Source organism: Tauraco erythrolophus, chromosome 24 (genome assembly GCF_009769465.1).
Source record: "Tauraco erythrolophus isolate bTauEry1 chromosome 24, bTauEry1.pri, whole genome shotgun sequence".
NCBI lineage: Eukaryota > Metazoa > Chordata > Aves > Musophagiformes > Musophagidae > Tauraco > Tauraco erythrolophus.
In genome coordinates, this window is record NC_141488.1 from 7,883,677 (window position 1) to 7,906,179 (window position 22,503).

The 22,503-nt window shown below is 52.7% G+C and overlaps 1 protein-coding gene across 1 annotated transcript in view; it reads right to left on the reverse strand.

Annotated features, from left to right (window-relative positions):
- GRIK3 (glutamate ionotropic receptor kainate type subunit 3) overlaps window positions 1-22,503 on the reverse strand; it is a 114,651-nt gene that overhangs the window by 17,170 nt on the left and 74,978 nt on the right. Inside the window, exons 7-11 of the mRNA XM_086626059.1 lie at window positions 20,528-20,671; window positions 17,298-17,405; window positions 13,733-13,846; window positions 9,223-9,426; window positions 125-348 (exon numbers count right to left, since the gene is read on the reverse strand). Coding sequence (XP_086482185.1) covers window positions 125-348; window positions 9,223-9,426; window positions 13,733-13,846; window positions 17,298-17,405; window positions 20,528-20,671 — 794 coding nt within the window. The remainder of the gene's footprint in view (window positions 1-124; window positions 349-9,222; window positions 9,427-13,732; window positions 13,847-17,297; window positions 17,406-20,527; window positions 20,672-22,503) is intronic.

Genomic DNA, 22,503 nt, shown 5'->3' on the forward strand with positions numbered 1-22,503 from the left:
TGGGCGGTCGGATCCCTGTGACACACCAGGCAGCAAAACTACTGAGCGCGGGGAGGGCGTCTGGTGGCATGGCAGCCGATGGCAGGGACGGCAGTGGGGTGGGGTGGCACCGGCGTCCCCTTACCTGGCAATGACAAACAGCACGCAGCTGACCCCCAGGTAGGCGAGGAGGATGTACATCCAAATGTCAGGAGACAGGGGGTTGAGGAAGGAGAACACGCTGGGGTTGGTCCCGTTGGGCTTCCGGTAGAGGATGCTGACCCCCAGCGTCATGAAGGGCTTGGAGAAGTCTATGGCTTTCTCCCGCACGTGGGTGATGGTGAGAGGAGCAACGGCCAGATCAGCTTTCTGTGTGTGGCACAGAGACACGGAGGGAGGAGGAAAGAAGGTGTTAGAAACCGGGACGTTTCCACCCCCTCAAACACCCACAGCAGTCCCACTGCAGAATTGGGCCAAAAAAACCCTGAAGCGCCACTCTGGGGTTCCCCTCTCCGCTTGCACATGGGGGGTCTGCCCTGTGCCCGTGCCAGAGCCGGGCCGGGGCTGTCTGTGCCAGACACGGGCTGGCCCCGGGGAGCTGCTCCCTTCGGACCTGCCGTGCTGCCGAACAGGCAACAAAGCCGTTGCGAGAGCTGCGCCGCGTCACGCACACACGGTGCTCGGGCAGCTTTCCGTGAGCCTCCCCCAGGGAAGGGACCGGGACGGGTCTGTGTGCGTCCGGCACAAGGACGCCTGAGACAGCGCAGGCGGAACCTGGAGCTGATACAACGTGGCCCAGTTGTTATAAATACTTTTCATCACCTAAACAAAACCCCAGCGCAGGTGCAGGATGTCCAAAACACGCTGGGCGAGGTTCTGGAGGTGGTGATGTGGATCAGTTCACCATCTTTAAAAGAGTCGTTCCTGATTTAAATTGGCGAGCTGGAGAGCCAAACGTGGTCTGCTGCTTGCTAATTACGCTCTAGGACTTCCACCGTGCAGGTTTTTGGCTGATGTTAGCGCGTGAAATGCAGCGCGGGCAACAGAGAGGGCTTCCAGTCCGCGCAGCTCTTGGCCAGGTGCAACGAGCTCACGCTGCGGCGTTCTCCTACGGTGGTCGGAAAAGCGGTATTTTCCGGTGGTGTAGGACACCTGCGATCCTCGCTGTGCTTGCCTCGTGCTGCAGAACTCTTCACGACAGAGTTTGCTGTGTGCAAATCCCCCTGTTGGCAGAGAGATTTGTTTTTTCTGCCCTTCCCTTCGACGCCGCTGCAAGAGGAGGGAGTCGCAGAGGGAGACCACTGCAGAATGAAGCTGCAGTGATATTGTAGCAGCAGGAGGTAAAAGGTTCAATTTCTTTCAGTCGACTTCATGATACCACTCGAAGGCTCACGGAGGAAGCCGCGGCGGAGGGTGGGAGAGCTGCTGTTCGGGAACGCTCGCGACCTGCCCGGCTGGTGGGAGTGGGCAAAACCATCCCGGGGTTCCCTTCCGTCGTCGGCCGTGCGTGTGGGCGCAGGCGCCGCCGGGGCAATGCTCCTGCTGATTAGTGGTGGATTTCACAGCCCGTGATGCTGGAACGGCCACTGCTGCACAGGGAATTTCAGCCGAGCATGTTCTTCATCCTGACTTCTCATATGAGTTATGTTTCTTTCCATTATTTCTGTTATTTAATAACTTCTTTGGTAGATTCAGTGAGCAACCACATACAACCTCTTCGTGTGGTTAAGAGCTGCGTTCGTTCCTCTTGCTGAACGTTCATTCATGTTCTTAAAAAACTTTGAGTAGATACATCCAAGGCTACCTCAATGTCACCTGCTCTGCTCGGGGTTCGCACATCACTCTTTTGGTATCATTGACTTCAGAGGAAATGCAGACACATAAATTATGTTTCTGAAGTTGAGTGGTACCTCCCCCCCTGCCAGGTGCTTAGCATACCCATGCAAGATTTATTTAACATCTGGTTCTGAAAATTAAAATTCTAAATTAACCATGAGTGATAATTACCTAGAGATATAGTGGATTTGTCATTACTTGCAAACTTTAAATCAATATTAGCTGTCTTGCTAGAACATGCTTTATTTCAACAGAAGCTACTGTGTTCTCGGTAGAGTTTGGTGAAGTTTTCTGGCCTGTGTTGTGGAGGAAGGGCAGACTAATGATCTCATTTGACCTTGCAAATCTGTGACAAAAGTCAGTGGAATATTTTTAAATACAGGAATCTGGGCCATTTTCTATAAGAAGAGTTTCTACATGAGCTTTTTTCTATTACATACATATATATGTGTGTGTCTATGAAAGGGTTTCCTCTCCCAAGAACGTAGCTTTAGGGGCCCTGAAGACAAGATTTCAGGAATTCTCTAAGAAGGGTAAAAATGATGTGGGTTTTGAGCCCCGCTTGGTTCCCTTTCCTTCTCTCTTTCCAAATGGAAATATATTTTAAAATCAGCTTGGTGCAGAAAGTGTCCGTTTCAATCACTGGCGTTTGTCAAAGCCTAGAGAAAAAGGAAACACTATTTTCCCTACGAGCCCTTTGTCCGGCTGGGGCTGCGGTGACACTGGTGCGAACCGAAGGGCACTGGTTTTTAGAAGTGGACGGGCAGTGCTGGCTGCCCCGCGTGAGATGGGGAAGTTCTGCACCTTGGGAGCAGAACCTGCACCCTTGGCACGGTCCTGGCGGACGCCCGGCGGGTTTGGAGCTCGGCTGCTCTCCCCACGTTGCAGCACCTTTGAGAATTTTGGCTTAACAGTCTCCGAAGTCACAAATTTGCCAGAAACAGCAAAAGAAATGCAGCATTTCAGCTCCTCCGTCGTGTCTGCGTGGGTGCCCTGACTCAGCAGGGAAAACCGAAGGAGATGCTGAAGGATTTGGCTATGGATTTTTCTGATGGATGAAACAACCGAGAGCAGTTCTGTGGTCAGTGCTCGCGAGCAACTGCCTGACTGAAAGATCCTGAGCCAAATTTGTCAAAATGATGCAGCAAGCTGAATAACAGCTAGGAGTTGAGGGTTTACCACAGAAAATGAAGAGAGAGAAATCTGCATGGATGCCCAAGGATCAAAATGCTTTTAGTGCGGAAATAAAATTTTACTGTGTCGTTTCAGCAGCTCCTGTGATTTGATCGCAGCCCCGTGTCCTTGGCAGTAAATGTCAGGCACCAGCACGAGGGAGCGTGTGTTGGGAGCCCGGACTGGTGTGCTGGCCTGAGCTATTAAAGTGCGCGGGGCTGCGCTTCCATATCCTTTTTATCAATGCAGATTTTTCTGAAGGTGGCCTCTAATTAAGGGTTTGCTGACTGAGAGGATCTAAATCAAAACCCACCAAGGGTGAAGCTTTCATTTGTCGTGCTCTGACATTACAAACTGGGAAGTCAATTATCAGGAGCTGACTGCTTCCTTCCTCAGCCCCAACTTTTATGCTGTTGCACAGTAAGATGGGTTTTATTAAAAATGAGGAATTATAGCAAGTGCCAGTGGCTTAAAAGCCCTTATCCAGCAAAACCACTTAAGCACACGCTTCTGTTTTACTGGAGCTTGCACACCTTCCAAGTCTTATGTGTGTTCCTAAGTGTTCTGCTGAATTGAGGCCAAAAGGGTGAATTTTGCCGAGGCAGCTGCACACCAAGTGCAGCCGCTTCTCTAACACCCCGTGAAGGGCTGGGGTCTCCGTATTCACCCAGCGTTGCAGCATTTGCACTCGGGCAGACCTGACGCCAGTTCACTGGGCGTTCAGGGGATGGAGGATTGCATTCTCCGCAGAGATATTTGGCTTTTGTCAGAAAATGCTCAGTCTTATCTTCAAGTTCTCGGTTACCACGGGAATGTGGCCCGTGGGTCAGAACAGCTCTGGCACAGCCACGGTCAGCGTGGGAATCCTGCAGCATCCGACCGCCGCCGGAGGAGAGCTGCCTGTGACGGTCAGTCACAGCAGAGCCCACAAACAGCATAAGCACCAAGATAAATATTTATTCAAGAAAATAAGCTGCTTCGGTGCTTATTTTGCCAATCTGAGTTAGGTATTTACATAAACTAATTATGTGTGTGTTGCCTGAGAGACAGGTAAATGGCGCATATTTTACTTATGTGATTGTTATTCCGGTGTCTGTCTGACAGCACCGACACTTCCATCCCTCGGCCTCTCCTGCCGCCGGCGCTGGGGCTGCAGCGTTTTTCTGCCCCTCCGCTCCCACCGCCGTGCCTCGGGTCCCACCTGCCCCGTCCCTGCTCTGCTGGCTCGGCCACTGCACCATGCTCCAGCACCCCTGTCTGCTCGGGGCTGCTGCATGCCAGCCTTGCTCCGCCATCCTTCTGCATCTCTCCCTGCAGCAGGGCCAGCCCCCAGGCATCCCTGGGTGTCCTTGGGCATCCCCAGGCATCCCTGGGTGTCCCTGGGCGCCAGCACCCGGATCCCTGGGGATGGCACGGCCAGGCACAGCCATGTCTGCAGCCCGTGGCTCGTGGGAGCTGCCCAGAGCCCCGTGCCCGCAGCCCCCTCCCCTTGCTGCCCAGGGGCAGGAAAATGCCCAGCGAAAGGAGTGATGCTGGAGGAGCCCGGCACATCCGAGATGCCTCGGCCTGCCGCCGCATGCACCGTGTGCGGGGTCTGCATTAACTGTCTGACTCCAGCTCTCAATGGCTGCTCTTACGATTTCAGCCCTAATTTAGCCATAATTTTTGACAATGAATTTGTTTAACGTCAGTGGTGAATTGAGAAGAGGTGTCAGCAGGGAACGCCTCGCTGTCAGCCGAACGGGAGACATGGGGACCTTGTAATCTTTTCTTTAGGGAAGTTCCTCGGAGAGGGAACTGCCGTTAATTGTACCTAAGGGGTGTCAAAGGCTGTAGGATCCCAGGGAGAGTGGCTGTATTTTCAGAGACAAGCCCTATCTGTGAATTACTGGCGGGTGAGCAAGCCACGGGAGGGAGAAGCAGGTCCAGAGGGATCTGCAAAGCAAGCAGAGAACTCCGGCTCCCAACGTACACCTCAGAATGGTCCCATCACCTGGATCACTGAATGTGATAAATATAAATATACCCAGCTAATGACACTGGGCACAAAAAGAGAAAGTGCAGCCAGCTGTTTTGGCTTATTTCCATCTCCTCCCTAATGCTGTGTTCCTGTAGTGCCTAAACAAGAGATGGAGGATGCTTCACCCAACAAATTTTTTCCTTATTCTGGGCCCGGTGGCTTTCAAATGAATCCCCAGTTCACAACACTTGAAGTAAACACCCACCAGTGCAGGAACATTAATGGGAATGTGGCAATGTGGTGCAATATGTATTTCTGCCAGAATTTACTGTCAATAAATGCCCATTTATTGTGAAAGTGTTAAATCAACTGTCATAAATCGTCCCTAAGGATAGATATTACATCTTCTCTATAGTTACCATTGGCAGGGATTTCCATTAGAAACCCTATTATTTTTCATACCTTTTTTATTCCCACATGAAGTTTCAGATTGAATGGAAATTTGATATGCACTGTCTCAGCAGAAGACAAGTTTTATTTGTGAACAAGTTTGTGCAAAATGTCCAGAACGGCTCATTCTGCTGCTTTTATGGGATTCTGCCCACAAACAATAGGGAAGATTTGCAGGTGTTATTTTGCCAGACAACTGGAATTTATAAATCAGAATGGATGGGCCACAATGCACAGTGTAGTTTTGGTTGTATCAATAATTTCTATGAATAAACATCAATAACGGTTCACTACTGATGAAGGGAGGAGATATGACAGGTGCCAGCTTCGCTGTTTATTATGGAGGGCACAGGAGCTTCTCTGTGTCTCCTGGGTGCCCCAGACCTCCCCAAATACCAGTGTCGTGAGCGAGTTCAGCTTTCGTGGCCCGTTCTGATTGAGGCTCCGCTGCAGGAGCGGCCAGCGAGAGTGGGAATGAGCAACAGCTGCGGGGAGGAAAGAGTCTGATTCTCCAGGGAATGGCCTGAACTCCCTCAAACAGGGATTTTTTTGTGATGACGGACGAGCAGCAGATGAAAGGCAGCGGGGCAGGACTCTGCATCTGACCGCACGAGGCTGTCTTCTCCAGATCAGCTGCTGGAAGACAGGGTCATGCTGTGAGCTGCGCTGACTGCTGTTGCTTTTCCTGTTTATGCTCACGGCCAGACTAGAAACAAAGCGCTTTTACAAAGGATGGTAGCCTGGGGCGTTAGTGCCCGTGGCCAGGCATGTCTGGATCAGAGAGGAGAGGGGAAGGAGGACAGTGCGAGACTCCAAAACAAGCCACGGGAGCTCTGCGTAAACAGCCCGTCCTGCGGCACTGCGCTGCGATTCACACCTTTGCGTGGTGGGCACCATCATTCCGTACCCTCCTGGGCTCCCTGCCTGCCACCCGTGCCCAGCTCGTGGTGGGCACCATCATTCTGTACCCTCCTGGGCTCCCTGCCTGCTGCCCGCGCCCAGCTCCTCACTGGCTGTATTTCATCCCGCCCTGAGGGATGGGCTGCCCCTTGCTTTGCCCATCTCCTTTTCACGGAATTTCAGCCTCGGATGGGGCTATTCCTGGTACGCAGAATCTGCCACTCCCACGGCTCTCAGACCTTCCAAGTGGTAACAATCACCATTTCAGCCTCTTCTTCCACCCCAGGAGCACCCTCTCCTGTGTGCGGGACACTCAGCCCAGCATCGGAGCTGGTGCATCACGGTGGTCCCGGGAGGTCGGTCTCAGATGCACATGGGGGAAGTGGGTCTTCAGCAGTGCTCAGGCTTTGTGCAAGGAGTTAATCCTGGCCTGGGTGTTTGGACCTCGCAAAAATCCTACCTGCTTTGTGCTCCCACCTGAAGGATCCCAACTCTTTATGAGTTGGGACACTGAATACAGAGGAAAGCCAGCCCAGATATCGAACTGGCAGTGTGGGCAGCCCTGTTTTCATCACTACAACTTTGAATGCTGCCTCCAACGCTTTTCCTACGAGGTGTGAAGTGAGTTTGAACTTGCCCATTGCAAAGTGCCAATCAGTTGTGCCTCTCTCCACACGATCTGAAGATGCTTTGCTGCTGAGGAAGGGCCCCAGCTGGTTGCAGTTTCACTTTTTAATGCTTTACATAAACACTGCTATAAAAAGCAATGACATGCAGATAAAGAAAATAATGGCTTCATATGGGGTTTGGCCAATAGTTATAAATCACTCCAAGGCGTGTGCCTGACCACACCTGTTGGAAAGCAGAGTTCAAACTTGATGCTACAGTAAAACTAGAAAGGAGAGGGGATTTGGTCCTTTCCTGATGCTGTATGTTAACTTGCTTTTTAAATAGTTAGCCAGGAAATACTTCAGTGCAGGTTGACCATCAATTTTGTGTTGCTTAATGAGGTGTTCTCCATACCTTCTTCTTGGCCTGTCTCTTTTAGCTGACCACAGCTTCGGGAATGGCTGAAAGCCTCCCGAGAGCCCTCTAAGGTCTTGCAGGACATTGGAAGTGGCACGGTTCGGACTAAATGACGGTCTGGCGTCTATTCCCTGTGTCTTATTTCCTGCTTTGGAGCGATTTTCTTCTTCAGAGCCCCACTCTACAGGCGCTCTGCGGTGAGAGCCACAGGCTGTGCTCCCCGCCGCGGTGCGGGGCCGTGGGAGGCCGTGTCCCGGAGCGCACTGCGAGGGCCGCAGCCACGTCTGTTCCTGTCTGTGTCGCACACATCACTCGGAGCAGCAAAGCACCAGCCTCTTCCGCTGGGACGCTGAGTGCCACTTGTCTGACTGAGCAGGGCTGTTGTGTAAGAGACTATGGAGTCTGTATTTGGAGCTGCGTGGAGTTTTCTGGAAGCAGAAACACAAAGGCAGGTGTGCACAGCCCATGGTGCCTTCCCCTGAGACGCAGTGTCCTCTCCCCAGCGCCATCCTCGCACGCCCTTGCACGTCCTCGCACGCCCCCGCAGCGCTTCCCACCTCTCCGGGGTGAGCGCGTACGGACCGCAGCGCTCTTCGCAAACTGATTAAGCATCACTTTGTCCCTGTAAGGGACGTAATCGTCATCATCTGCGTTTTGCAGATGGAGGAAGTATTGCACAGAAGCAACTTGTCCAATGTCATTTCGGGCAGACGAGCCAAATCCGGAAGCCCCAGCGCGGTCCCTGAGCCCCAGCGCTGCGCTCCCACCGCCAGACGATGCTCTGTTATCTGCTCACGGCGAAGCTCGGTTGTTGAAGTGACTCACGCAGCAAATACATTCTTCTCACATGAGCTGTAAGAGCATCACAGCTGCTACGTACGTGGGATTATTTTTGTCTCTCTTCTGCTTGGGCGATGTTTTCAGACCGCAGCCAGGAGCTGGCGAGGCGGTCGGAGGGCTGCCCCGCTTGAGCAGGGTGTTCAGGAGGAGAGGCTGTGTTGCAGCTCCAGGGCTGCTTGTGCTGCCGCCTGTGCTGCGGAGATCATAGATTAATTTTGTCCTGATCTTTTCTTCCAGAGGCCTTTTCTGGGAATCAGAGATTCATAAAAACAGCAGCTTTTCTCACCTCCCTAACTGGGCTTCTGGGATCACAGGATGTGCTGGAGGCAAAATACCTAATTAGGGAACGGAGCAACCTCTGGCCGCCAGTCGCGGCTTCAGACCAGGTGACTGTTTGGTGGCTGCGAGAGTCAAAGCTGCCACGGTGGGTTCACTGGTGTCTAATGGGCTTTCAGAGGTGGCCACGGAAGGAAGAGCACAGCTGCTCATTGCTGGGGGAGCTCATGTCTCAGGAGATTTTAGAAAATAAGCTGCATTTATTTAAAAAAAAAATAAATTAAAGTGTCCCCTGCGCATCTGCTCTTGCAGTCTGGATGCGGCTCCTGGATTCAGCTGAGCGGTGCCAGGGACATGTCTGGGGTCCCTGAGCCCCCGTGGCGTTGTGCCCTGGCCCGTGTTTGGTGGGCACAGAGCAGCAGCGTGGCGGGGCGAGGGCAGGCACATGCTGTGCCTGCTGTCGGAGACCCCCGTCCCTCCCCTCAGCGTGCCCGGCGTCCCGCTGCGGGGCAGCACGGAGGGCTGCGCCTGAAGCCACGTAGCCCGTTTCTGTACTGTGAGAATGTGTTTTTAGAAACTCCAAAGGAATATTTGGAAGTGTCAGACAAACAGATACTCTTCTGACAAGCTGTGATCAGAGGCAGAGCCTGGGCAGGGTGAGGAGCTTGCTGCGGGCACCCCGAGCTGGCAAGCAGCAGGTGCCCATCCCACCCCAGGCAGAGCCTCGGGCACAGCCACCCCTGGCACCCGCCGTGCCCGCGCCGCAGGTGGGCCTCACTCACGTGGTCGATGAGCTCCTTGATCATGCCGTTCCACTGCCCCTTCTCGTCCTGCGCCCCGTATTTCCCATCTTCCACCAGCCGGATCTCGTAGGTGAAGCCCAGGATGATGGCCAGCTCCTTCAGGAGGTCGATGCAGTAACCCTCAAAGCGGTCGTTCCCGAACAGGGCCGTGTCGGACTTACGGAACATGACAAAGGGCTCCTCCTGCACATGGGGAGGGAAAAGGTCCCGTCAAGGGTCAGCTGTGGTCCTGGCTCCCACCGGAGCCAGAGCCGCCCCGCGGGTCGACCTGAGCCACGAGGCACAGGCTCTTCAAGCAGGGTTGGCACCGTGACATGTTGGGAATAAATTAACTTTGCACAGCACATCAGCTAATTAGCAACCTTGTTTACCCCACAAAATTTAATTTTGTCTCTTCTGAGCAGCCAACTGTTTTCCATTTGGTAGGATTTCAGGGAGAAAAACAACTATTTCATGCTCTGAAAACGAAGAGTGTTGAGAAACAATGAAAGGGAGGAGGACAAATTCCAGCCCGAGTCCCGCACAGCAGAAACGCAGCCCACCCGCACCACGGTCCCTGCCCTTCTCTGCAGCTGCAGCAAGAGGCTGGTGGGTCCAGTATGGGGCGAGGGAGCCCTGCATGGCTGGTGGCCACCCCAGACTGTGCCCCTGCTCAGCTCCTTTCCTTGGCACCAGCTGTGGGGTACAGGGCCCTGCTCCTGCCGTCTGCTCTGGGTACACCTGCCGTGGGGGGGGTTCTTCAGTCCCAGCAGTGCCGAGCACCAGCACGAGTGAAAATAACTAATAAAGAGCTTTGCAGCAGGCACTGCCCCGTGGGTCCGTGCCTCCTGTGCCAGGCTGGCACAGCGAACTGCGCAGCCCTTCGGTGAGGCTTAGGCTTGGGCAGTCACCGAGGACGAGGGATGCTGGGGAGCCCGAGGGAGAAAATGTGGGGAGGACAGATGGAAATGGCAAAGGATGGTGGGCAGCAGGCAGAGGCTGGAAGGGAAGGGGAGGATGAGATACCAACAGCAGGTAATCCATGGCTCGGGTTGAAGGTGTGTGCAGGGCTGGCAGCTGTGCCGGCAGGGTGGCCGGGCTCCCGTTTTGCCCTGGCGAGCCAGCTGCCGTGCTGGAGCCCCCACAGTATCCCACGGAATGGGGGCTCGGAGTCACGGGAGGGAAGGTCTGGAGTCCTGATTTTACCAAGAATTTGAGTCTTCCCGAGCTGCCCGGTTTGGCGGAGCGCAGGCGCGCTGCCCCGGGGGTGCGACGTGGGGTTGGGCACCCCGAGCAGGGCTGTGCCAGCCCGGAGCTTAAACACCTACGGGGTTCAGCTCGGCACGCGCAGCTCCGTTAAATCCTGCTCTCCCTGGCCGCCTCCTCGGCTTTCTTCTCCGGAATTGGCGCTTTGTTTGTGAATCAGCTGAATCCATGGATCTCGATATAAATACAGGGGCTCCCGAGCAGCCATAAAGCACTATTAATTTTGGGAAGCGCTGTAGGGATTACATACATATTTAACAGCCGAAGCGCTGAACATTAGGCCGCCGCTCGCTTCAGTAATGTATCTCCAGGTCTCAAACATTTCCTAGGGGGTAATTCTGAACTCTGTGAACCACTTATTCACGGACTATTTCACAATTTATTACTGAAAATGGCCAGACATCCAATTCACAAGCTCTCTCGGTTTGCTAATCGATTTCTCAGTGAAGGTGCCCTCAATTTCATAACTTCACAGTTCCATATTGCTTGGGGAGAGTGGAGCTGGCTGCTGGGGTAATATTTCTCTTCCAACAAGTCACTGCAATATGAGCAAAAGGGGAAAAAATAACCTTTCATGCTTTTCCTTTTAAAGGCTCCTCCAATGGCTTTTCTGCAATCATTTACACCGGTGCAAAAGTACGAAGAGGTGTTGCAAATGCAAATAGAATTTAGGGTTGTATTTTCTTTTTTAGAATCCAGTACATAAAAATGCAATTATTGCAAAACTCACATCTAAGCACATTCCCTCCTCCTGTAGGCAAGGGAGTTGCAGGATAGCTGTGGTTTCGAGGTAGACGCCCCGTGGCATGCATGCAGGCCCAAGGAATGGCACAATTAATAGGAGCTGATATCACCCTTGTGCATTCTGCAGTTTGTACATGCTCACGGAGTACAAGCTGAAAACGCTCCCCAAAAAAAGCACGTCCAAGGCAGATAGCTGACAGGTCTCCTCTTGGCTCCATCATTTTGCATTATGCCGTGGCCTTTGAGGTGCAGTGATTATCGCACCCTAGACCCAGACGTTCCTACGACTCTGGCTACACGTCTTACCCCTGACAAGATGCATCTTTTCTGTTCTCCCTCAGTCCTGTCTGTACAGCTCTCACGGATATTCCAGTCCTGAGCTGCTGTCCTCCGGCTTCACCCCGCAGCGGAGCAGCTCTGCTGCCGTCTCTCAAACTGTCGCCCCAGTGCTACCAGCTGTCCCACCCCAGGAATCATCCCGAAAGTGCTGTGCACAGTTCTGATTAAAGGGAACGGGGAAAAGGAGTCATTACACGACTTCTAGTGAGTTTTATCCAGCTGCAGCGTGGGTTCAATGATTCCCTTAGAGCTGGTCCTGAGCCTCCACCTGGGAGTGACTTGACGTGATGTGTTATTTGTGTTGCCCTAAAAATTTGTGTCGTCCGTGTACAGGTAGTGGCAGCACTTTAGGTTGCTGTGCTAAAATGAACTAAACCTATCACGGCAGGTCTCTCCATTTGGCCTCGTAGATGAACACCGCCTAAACTTCTGCTTCCTGAACACACCAAGAATGCTCAAATGAAAAAGAAAAAAAAAGTGAACTGTGTGCGTATCGTGCCCGAGTGCACGCAGGCTGCTGCACAGGTCTCAGCAGAAGCAGTCTCACAATCTGACTATATTGAATTGTTAAAGTGCCTTTTGCTCTGTCATTTCTCTGCTGCTTCTGCAGTGACTCCTGATGTGACGACTCGTTTCAGTAACCGCAGTCAGTGGGGAGCTGTTGCTGCCGCCGGTTCTGCCACCGCACATGGCACAGGGGCAGTGTGGGCTGCCCCATATGTACCACCCATCATGGTCTCATGGGGTTGCCATGGTACAAAACTTCTGGATGGGAAGGGAATGAACTTTTCCACTCTCCCCTGAGCGTTGAGACACAAAAGCAGCGTGTTACTGAGCGTAATCGATGAGCTAAGCCTGTACGTTACACCTGCAGAGAGGGACTCTAATGCAAACGTTTTGTTGGAAGTGATGTTACGTGAGGAATGGGAAGTTCCTTAGAAGGGGTGGCTAATTTGCAAGGAAAGCTGCAGCAGCGTTTGTTTTGGTTCACATTCTGCCGGCCTCCGTTCTGCTAACCTCGTCCTGAGTGATACGAGACTTTTGGTTCCAGTCTTTCTGCCCGGGACCAAGGGTCTCCTTTCTCTGTTCTCCTCTGGGCCCTTTCGTGGTCCCATTCCTTCTGTGCTACAGACCCCCACCCTGTCAGCTCACGTCCTTTTGGGAAGGCAAGGACATCACGAGGGATCGCACTGCGTCCCCCCGCTGACAGCTCTGTACCGTCCGTGCCTTTCTGCCCCTGGAAAATATGGAACACAGAAGGGGCAGAAAATTTCCATAGGCAAAGCCATAATTCAGGCCCAGTTGCGGGGAGGCTGTCCAAGGGCTGAGATTTTTCGTTGCATCCTGGTGACATGCCATGAGCCTGCGCTGTATAATACAGCCATATAGAAACCAATGCCACCAGTCATAATTCATTAGATAGTAAATAAAAATTCATTCTGATCTGATGCCCGCCGTCAAACCCAATAGCGAATGCGAGAGCAAAATGCAGCGTGACAGTTGGGAGCGGAGGAGACCTGTTAAGCAGCCGTGGTTTGCTGGATAACGGCATTACTCGTAGCTGGTTTATCAAATATGTACTTAAGAGGGAGAAAGAAACGCGATTGTCACAGCTAAGCCAGGGTCTCTGGTTGGTCTTAGTACTTTCTTCTGTAAGAAGAACGCTCCTGTCTGAGGCTGGCATTGCCAGGCATCTGCCAGTGCCGCCACTGGCTGCCCAGGCGCTGGTGGTAAATGGGTGACGTGGAGCTTTCCTGGAGCTCAGCACGTGCAAACCTCCCGCACGCAGGGAGCAAGGGGGGACAGGGCACCTGGGCGGGCAGCTGAAGCAGAGGGGCTCAGCTGGGACCAGCAGTAGCCTCCTAGGCACAGGGAACATGCGAGGTTCCAGCTGGCCCATGCCAGCCTCACCGTGTGCCACGTGTTGGCCGGCAGCCTGCTCGGGAGCGGCGGCACCGGAGGATGCCGCAGTCACCGCGGTGCAGGTGCTCGAGCATCGTGGTGCCCCGCTGAGCCCAGCCTGCACGCAGGGACTCTCCATGCCCTTGCTCGGCTTTCCGGAGGGACTGGCAGATCTGCATGGGGATGCTGTGAATTTTCAGGGATATCAGCTATCCCTGAGGTTTGTGGCGGAGGAAAGAGACAGGTGGCAGTCTCCTACCAGGACAGTGGTGACAATCAGGGATCTGTTGCTCAGCGAGTCGGTGACGTTAGGCCCTCGTCCTTTGGAAATTTCTGTGATGTTCAAACCGTCGGATGGGCTCCACGCTCCAACCTGAAACAAAGCAAGCGAAGCCATGAACACCCGCCTTACGTTCCTCGCTTGCTCTCAGCATCGTACTGGCCTGGAAAATGGAGCTTGCTTCTCTCATCTACAGTGAACAGAGACAAAGCTGAAATTATTGTCTTGTATCTATCCCCTAAATAGAGAATTTCCATTAACCCTTTGGTTGCAGGTGACACCAGCTGCACATGTGTAACAGGGAATCCTGCGCTGCCCTCTGATGCAGGTGCATGAAAGAAAATTATGATGATTGGAATTTGGGGGCTGAATGAACAATTTGCAATGGTACTGCGTAGAGCAAACAATCAAACCGTGCTGAAGAGCCAACTCTGGGCAAGGATAAAGCAGAACAAAACAAAGAATCCACAAATAGGAGATTGTTTTCTTTCTTTTTTATTTCTCCACCAATTTGCTTTGGTGGGGAAGATTCAAAATGGCTTGATCAGCTCTGCAAATCCCTGGTAGGGACCGTTCCTGACCTCTGCGCTGTGGCAAACTGGGTGGATGTTTCTCGCGGGTCCCCTTGGAAGGGCCCTGGTCACCCCTTCAGGGAAGTCCGCTGCGATGGGAGGTCTTGGCCCTGGTAGCAAACCTGGAGGTGGGGAGGGCAGCAGACGTGCTCGGGCACGGGCACAGGCACAGGCACACGCAGCTACGTTCCTCATCAATTTGAGGTGCTCTGTTTCTCTCAAACTGTCAATTTTTGTAAATTGTTAGACTTTGAAGAAGTCTATTGACCCAGAAAGAGCAAAACATGTCTCTCTTTAAAAGAAGTCATCTGGGCAACTCTAAGCCTGTTAACCTGATCTCCGCGGTGCAGGGGAGGCTTTAGAACGGACTTTGAAGGCAGGACTGGCTAAAGGGCTGTGACGGTGAGATAAAGTGTCAGGAAAGCTGCAGGAAAATGGGATTGCTGCCGGCAGACAGAGCCGGGCGGCCATACAGCCACCCTGACAGCGAGAAAAAATAAAACCCCACATGGAAATGGGAACAGAACGATCCATCTGTAGGGTCAAACTGGGAGGTGGGACTCGAAGAGAAACCAAAGGCAGACAGCTCAAACCCGCTGGGGAGCCAGGAACTGCCGATATTTTATTTATCGCTGTTTTTAAGATTCTTCAACCTCTTCAGCAGTCCAAGGAGGGAACTTGGTTTTACTGCATCCCCAAAAAGAGACTTTGTAATGAGCAATGCTGCCTGGCAAAAGAAAGTCATAAATTCTAGAAGAGTTTCCATGAACTTTGTGAAAGGCTCTAAATATTTCAGGTAAAACCTAAGCAATCCCCTGTATCTCTCTTCGATCTTGCAACAGCTGCAATGTCAAAAGATTATTATTGTGCATGAGAAAAGAGAAGCAAGTCCAAGAGGCCCCTGCCAGCAGCTTTGCAGACTCAGTTAACTCTGCCTTGCTAAGATTCCTTTAAGAAAATTGAATACGTGGCACTTAAGAGTGAATTAATCAGTTTAAAATATTAAAAAAGGAAAGAAAAAGGAAAAAGTGCATTAAGAGAACTGTGCAAGTCAGATAGTCAAACTACATGTAATTAGGTTTAGTTAATACTCTTGTAATCCCTGGAACATCCAGGAGGTATAAGGATCAGGAGTTCAATCCTAAAGCTCAACAAACATAAGCTATTATACATAATGCACAATCCGTGTGGGATTTGTTTGTAGTTTGGCGTTTTGTTATTTCAGATTAACTATTGACAGAAACCCAGCTTCAACAGAGATTTGACATCGATACTTTAAAACCTCTCTAGAGCTGATGAGAAGCTTTCAGAAAAATAATAGTGGCAACTGTGAAATCTCTGAATTGTTGGAGACAAAAGCGGAATGTCTGCGCAGTGAGTGCATCGAGGTTTGGTGCTTCCTGTGGGCTGTCCGTGACACACAGCAGCAATAAATACCGCCGGTGCCGCGGCTCCCAGCGCGCCTGGGGAGTCTTAGTTTGACAGATAGATGCTGCGGTTGGGCTTAAACATTTCGATTCACATGGTATCCAAATACTCGCACATTTTTCTACCATTCTACCAGCACAGCTCTCCGGCAGCCCGTCGGTGCTGCTGTACTATGAAAAAACATGTTGGTTTTTTTTGGTTTAGACTCTATAAACAAAATCCTTTGTTAAAAAAATAAAACAGCCCAGCTACAGAGATCATCTCCTGCTCAGTTCTAGTGAGAAGGTGGCATCTTCCCCTGCTCCCCTCCAGCCTCCTGCCCGGGCTCGGCTCATGGCAGCGGGACTGAAGGTCGTTGGGTTTATTTGAGATGTTTTCTTTATTCTGTATTTGACACCAAAAAATACCCACTAGGAGAGTGCTGTGGTGACCTTGAGATTTTTTACATGCAGCAAAGAACTACTGCTGTGGTGTGAAAGCGTGGCAACAACTTATTTCAAAGCGAAGGAAAAACAAACTGTAAAAAAGGGGGATGAAGAAGTCAAATTGGTCCCAGGGAGCTTTGCCGCGCAGGATCCATCCCCTCCAAACGGAGCGGGGGGGTGATCAAACTGCTGCCTCCCGCCCGCGGGCACTGCCTACCTGCCCTGTTTGATTAATTCCCCTGCCTTAACTGGAAAAGTCATCTGTGCACGTTGGCCGCTTGCTGCACGGTTAATTGAAAACGCCCTCCCTGCTCCGGGCTGGCATTTCCCGCGGCAGCAGGACCTGTCTCCGTGCCCAAAGGTTACGGGGCTCAGCGCCGGCTGCCAGAAGGCACCTCGTGCGTGTCCGAGAGCAGCCTCGGCTCTGCAGGGGGATTTGCTGCCCAGCAGCCAACCTTCTCCGGGAAATCTGCGGGACACCTTCAGCGGAACGGGGACTCGGAATCACCCACCAAAGGGGTCGGGCGCCGGGAGCCCGCGGTGGCCTCCCGGGCCGTTATTTGGAGGCTGATGGGAGCACAGCCCCGGGCACCGCTCGCTGCTGGCATCGCTGTCGGCGCAGTGCTTTCTTCACTTAGGCCACGCTTTTGCCTGAAACAAACTGATCTCACCTTGAAACCCGTGTTCTAGAAGCTTTAATGCTTTGCATATTGCCTTTTCTTAGAAAAAAAAGAAATTGAAGAAAAGGAAATGAAATCTCATGAACACCTGCGAATCAGATTTGCACATCAGCATCGTGTTCCTGTGCCCAGAGATCTGCACTAATGAGGAGGGTCTGAGGCTGCTGCCGTCGTGCGATGTTGTCTCCGGGTCACCGGGCAGCCACGGCCACCGAACGAGACCCCTCCAGCCAGCCAGGCAAAACCACACTTGGCTTTTTTTCTTATTGTCCCTTAGATAACACAGAGAAGAAATAAACAAAAATACACACTGCATCCTTCTGCAAAATCTGGGCTGTGATAAGCTGCTGCCATTGCCAGGCATTAGGCAATTTTCATTGCTTTTTCTCTGTTGCCTGAGTGGACCAAGCCATATGCAGATAAGACAAACCCTGCCTACCTTTTCGAGACCATCTTCTTTGAGGCTGATGATATCCAAATCAAAATCTGTCCGCAAACCACTCGTTTTATTAAAGACAATGCGTCCCGTTAATCCTTCCCATTGGGCCTGTGGAAGGGAGAAAAAGTAGCAGGGCTGTTACTTGGTATCATAAATAAACTTTTGCCCTCCACTGTATGTTCTTTTAATTAGTCCTTATACTGGTTTGTTGTCCCCAAAGAGCATGATTAATTAATAATTGTCTCCGTTGCTGTTCAGACCGCAGACGGAGCTGGAGATTTTCTTAACTCTCTTGCAGTGCTCGCTGCAATTTTTGCTCACACCTTTTGTGTTCGCCAGCTGTTGCAGGACGTGATGACTCAGTAGAAAACTGCTTGCATTTATCATGGCATCCTTGTGTGCTGCATTTATCCTTGTAGGACGGATAAATGCCGGGCTGCAGGGAGCCTGGGTTTGGGACAACTCCGGTCAAGTTCATAAATAATCCTTTTTTTTGCATGAACCTGCTGATGGTTCCAAGGTGTCTGGAAGGTAAAATGTCCTGAACGCTTCCCTCTCTCCTTTCAGATGGAAAGTGGAGCAAAAGAGGCCAACAGCTTGTCTGTGCTACCAGGCTCTGTTGTTTTGAAACAGGTGTGGGAATCTGGTGGGCACGTGCTGTGTCAGTACCCCTGGTTCAGTTTTTGGCAGTGTGAGCACAGGGCAGGTGCCCAGAGGGGCTGGGGAAGCTCCGTTCCTGGAGATTTGCAACACTTGGCTGGATGAGGTCCTGCACAACCTGGTCTGACCTGGGAGCTGGCCCTGAGCTGAGCAGCAGCTCGGGGTAAAGATGTCCAGATTAGTTTCAACCAAAACTATGCTATGACACTCTTTCTTTTCCACCGTACACTTTGCCGCACCGCCAGGATTAATCTCCCTGATTTAGGAGGTGGGAGAGCGCCGAGTTTCAGAGCTGTCTGTGTTGGCAGAGCAGGTGCTAAGGGACAGCGCGGTGCACGGTGCCTGCTCTGCCCAGGGACAGTGCTGGGATGTGCCGTACACATCCGTCCCGCGGCGGATGCTCCCGCAGAGTGCCCGGCTGCTGCCACGGTTTGCTGCTTTGCTGTCGCGTCTCCGCGGTGGAGGGCTGGGGCTCGGGCTCCTTCCCTGGAGCAGTTCAGACCGTGCACGCTCCTCCCTGATGAATGTGTTTCCTTTATGGGCAGGGGAGCTTGAAATATCCCAGTGTGATGAAGGTGGCATAATGCGTTCTCAGGGGGGAATGACTGGCATATTTCCCAGTAAATACGCTCCTCTGGCTCTTCCTCATTAATTCCCGAGGAGTAATGACAGCCTCCTCCCAGCCTCGCCACCCTCCAGCTTTGGGGAAGGCTGGGCTCGCTTTGCTCGTGTTGGCGCGCAGGTGGTTTGCCCGTGGGATGCGCAGCCTGCGGAGCCCCCCGGGAGCCTGGGAAAACACGGAGTGTTTAACGCACGCCCCTGGGGCAAACACAGCTGTGTTCCAAGCCCTGCACCTCCCATGGCACTGCAGTGAGAGCATCGAGGGCCACGCGGTGCCCAGGGCTGGGCTGGGGTGCACAGCACCGCCGTGGCCCCCAATGGACTCTGATCCCACTGATGTCGGCTCCGTCTCTGCGGGCAAACTCCAAGTGCTGTCCCGGCCTCCAGGCAGGCTGTGGCCAGAGAGGAGCTGGGACGTGTGGGCAGCCCAGGGCGGAGGGAGCGGGTGTCTGCGGTGAGGGGCCCCTCTGTGCACCGCCTCGTCTTTACGGGAGTTTAGGGAGAGCAATTACTGCGTGTTCTGATTGCAACAGGGAGGAAGCTTATCCCTGCAACGAGCTGACACCGTGCCAGAAAGGGAAACAACAGGCAGGCACTGGAGTGTGAGGCTCAGGGTAATTTGCAAAAGGAGCCAACCAAACAAATTATTTACACTCTCCTTTGGCAGCCAGCTGGAGTGGCTTTCTGCAGAAGGGAACAAAACACAAAAAAGGAGAGAGAGAGGCCGAGAGAGGAGAGATACCATTTTCAGTGCCTCTTACAAGAAAAGTTCATTCTCTCTCTGCAATGGGAGTCGTTCTTCCTCTCTCCTCCCCTACCTCTGTGCGCTCCGTGCAGCTTGGGCAGCGCCTGGGCTGGGCACGCGCTCGCTGCACCCCTGTGCCTGTCCCAGGGTCTGCCGGGCTCTGCAGGCGATGCTGCAGCACAGATCACAATCACGATTAACAACACACTACTTCTCTTTTCTGTTTAGCAACTTCAGGGGATTTTGTACCCAGCCTTTTAACTGCGGCCCAGTCACACCAGTCACATCCCGTACTGCAGCCAGTTGTGCAACTTCCCGTGCGGAGAGCCACAGGCGCAGAAGTTTAAAAACGCCTGAGGGTAAATAAGGGGGTTTTATCACGAAGACGTATCTGGTAGGGTTTGCAGTATCTCCCTGCAGTTCTGCCTTCACTTTATTCTCATGTGAGGGCTCCTGTTTGCAGGCAGAGGCAGAGCTGGGGGGTGAGCGTGGGGGTGCGTGCGCGGGGGCTCTTTTGGAGGGCGGCTGCTCTCGTGGCACCTTCCCCGAGCTTGGTGAGCACGCGGCGCATTAACGCCTGCGGTCTGAGCGCGCCCGCGTGCTTAAGCCAGATGCAAGCAAACAATTACGTGGGCTGAACAGAGAGAAATCCTAATGACTGAAAGCAGAGAGGGAACGGAGCTGCCTCCTCGCTCCCCTGGCTCCCTCCTGCTAAACCCACCGCGCTGCCGCAGGCAGCCGTGCCACGCTGCCAGCTTTGCCGCTGGGATTTAGCTGCACCGAACGCCCTTTGTGGGCCTCGAGCAAATGTTCCTGTAAAAGGCAAATGGCTGTTGCTCGGCTAAGAAACGGCCTCATTGAGAGCGGTCCAGCTGCTCGTGACGCAAGGAGAGGCTGGGGCAAGGCTCAGTGGCAGCACGGGAGATTTCAGCCTGTTTTGGAGCATTTGGCATGGCGGCACGGATGTTATTTTGAAGGCAAAGGCAGGATTTTTCCTTTCTGGGTGCACTCTGCAGCCTGGTGTATATCTGTGCTTCCACCCAGTTGTACCTGCCCAGGTGGGGGGATTTTTTACAACCCGGTGCCTGCCAAGCCTCTCTGCCACGTGCCGCCGTGCCCGTGCGCCGCGCAGCTGCGCTGCCGCTGCTGCTGGGGAAATTTCGCATTAGTGGGAAGCGATTACGGTTGCAAATCTTGCTTTTACCTCTTTTATGAAATTCATGAAGCGGCCACCAAACCTCCAGGCTTTGTGCCGATGGCACTGCAGGGAGTTGACGGTCATCTGAGGGGCGCGCTGGTAGCAGACAGAGACCACGTGCACCGCGTCGTACAACAGGGCAGCGTCTGTCTAAAGAGAGGGGAACAGCATTTGTGTTGGGAGTGGTTCCAGAGCAAGGAAGCGCTGGGACAGCAAAGCAGGGGGGATCCGTAACGTGTCGCAGGAGGAGCTGTAAGAATCCCCTCCGAGTTACCCCCTGCCCGGCACCTGGCACACCCAAGGGTTTCCCTGTCCTGGTCCGGTGCCAACCATCCCACCTGCCGGGTGTCCAACCCTGCCAGCAGCGCCCAGGGCAGGGCTGGATTCCCCGGGGATTCACTGGGATCTCGGGAGATTGCTGTGAACGCTTGAGCTGTAACACAAGACTTGTGTGAACCTCTGGGCTGCCCTCATGCAAAACACGTCCTCCAGACACCGAGCTCTGCACGTGCCAAAGCCTCCCCAGTGCTTTTACATGGCTCTTTAGACTAAAAGGTCATAGTTCTGTCTTAAAATCAGAGATTGTGAAAATGTCATTTGACTGGGTGCATCTATTCTGGTCATTGCTAGTGCCTTTACTACGGTATTGTCAAACAAAGAATGCAGCGGTTTTTAAATGTAGAAGATAGTAACAGAATTTTCTTGTTTAGTCTGTTTTGTCTGCGTGTGAAAAAAACCTATATATATATATTTCCCTGTATTTTATACATAGGGAAATTAGACACAAAGAAGTTAAATGGCTTGTCCGTGGGCTTGGAACTTTCCAAAATGGCCCAAGCTGTCACCAAAATCAGGACCTCACAGATTTGTAACATCTTCCCACGTTTCAGTGATTTGAACTAGGGAGAACTTTTTTTTTCTTCCATGTAATGTGATGGTTTTAGATTCAATTTGAGATGCCCCATCTCACCTCCAAACACTGATCAAGAGAATTGGATTTATTTTTCACTCCGATACGGTTAAGTCCTTCTAGTGAAAATACATTATTTGCTGGCTTCACAGAGCTACAAAACAGATGTGAGTGTAGCAGCAGCATAATAAAACACAATAAAGCAAAACAGTACAGCAAATAATTGGGCAAATATCTAACAGGTCGTGGCCATGGAGAAAATCCTCCAGCGCTGGCAGCCGTCCCCGTGACCTTCCCTCCCCGCAGCACCCGAGCATGAAGAGCAGGCGCCCAACCTGCAGCCTGTGAGCTTCTGTTCACAGCAGCAGGTTTTGTAAATTTGGGGCTGGGGGAGAGGGGGTACAAGAATACGTCCAAGGAATTTCATGGTGAATTACATACTGTAATGCCCAGCCGAGAGCAGGGCCCGGCTGGGCTAGACACCAGGCAAATAAAAGTCAGGATCCCCTCTGAAGAAGCATCCCTGCCCCATCCCTGGAAGTGTTCAAGGCCAGGTTGGATGGGGCTTTGAGCAACCTGGTGTAGTGGAGGGTGTCCCTGCCCATGGCAGGGGGGTTGGAACTGGATGGTCTGTGAGGTCCCTTCCAACCCAAACCATTCTGTGATTCTATAAGCAAACAGGGAAGAGGAGAGGAGCCGGCGGCACAGGGGGAACCCGGCACCGTTGCAGGCAACGGGATGCTGCAGTTGTGGGCAGCGCTGCAGAAAAGTAGAAGGCTGAAGGAGAACGGTGGGGCTCTTCGCTAGGGAAAAAAAGAAGAACAGGAGGGATACGAGGAGCTGTTTCAAGGTGAAAGTCAGGGAGGCTTTGCCACTTGGGGAGGGTTCTGGCAGACCTGAAGGGAGAGGGAAGGAGGGAAGTCAGCAATTACGGGGGTCGGAGACAGGCTCGCAGGGAAGACAGATGGGCGAGCAGGTGCTGTACCTTCCGAGCAGTAACTCAGCGGAGCAGAGCTGCCATCAGACCCTAAAAGGAGTCATCAAAGCTGCAGCAAACCCATCTCTGGGCATG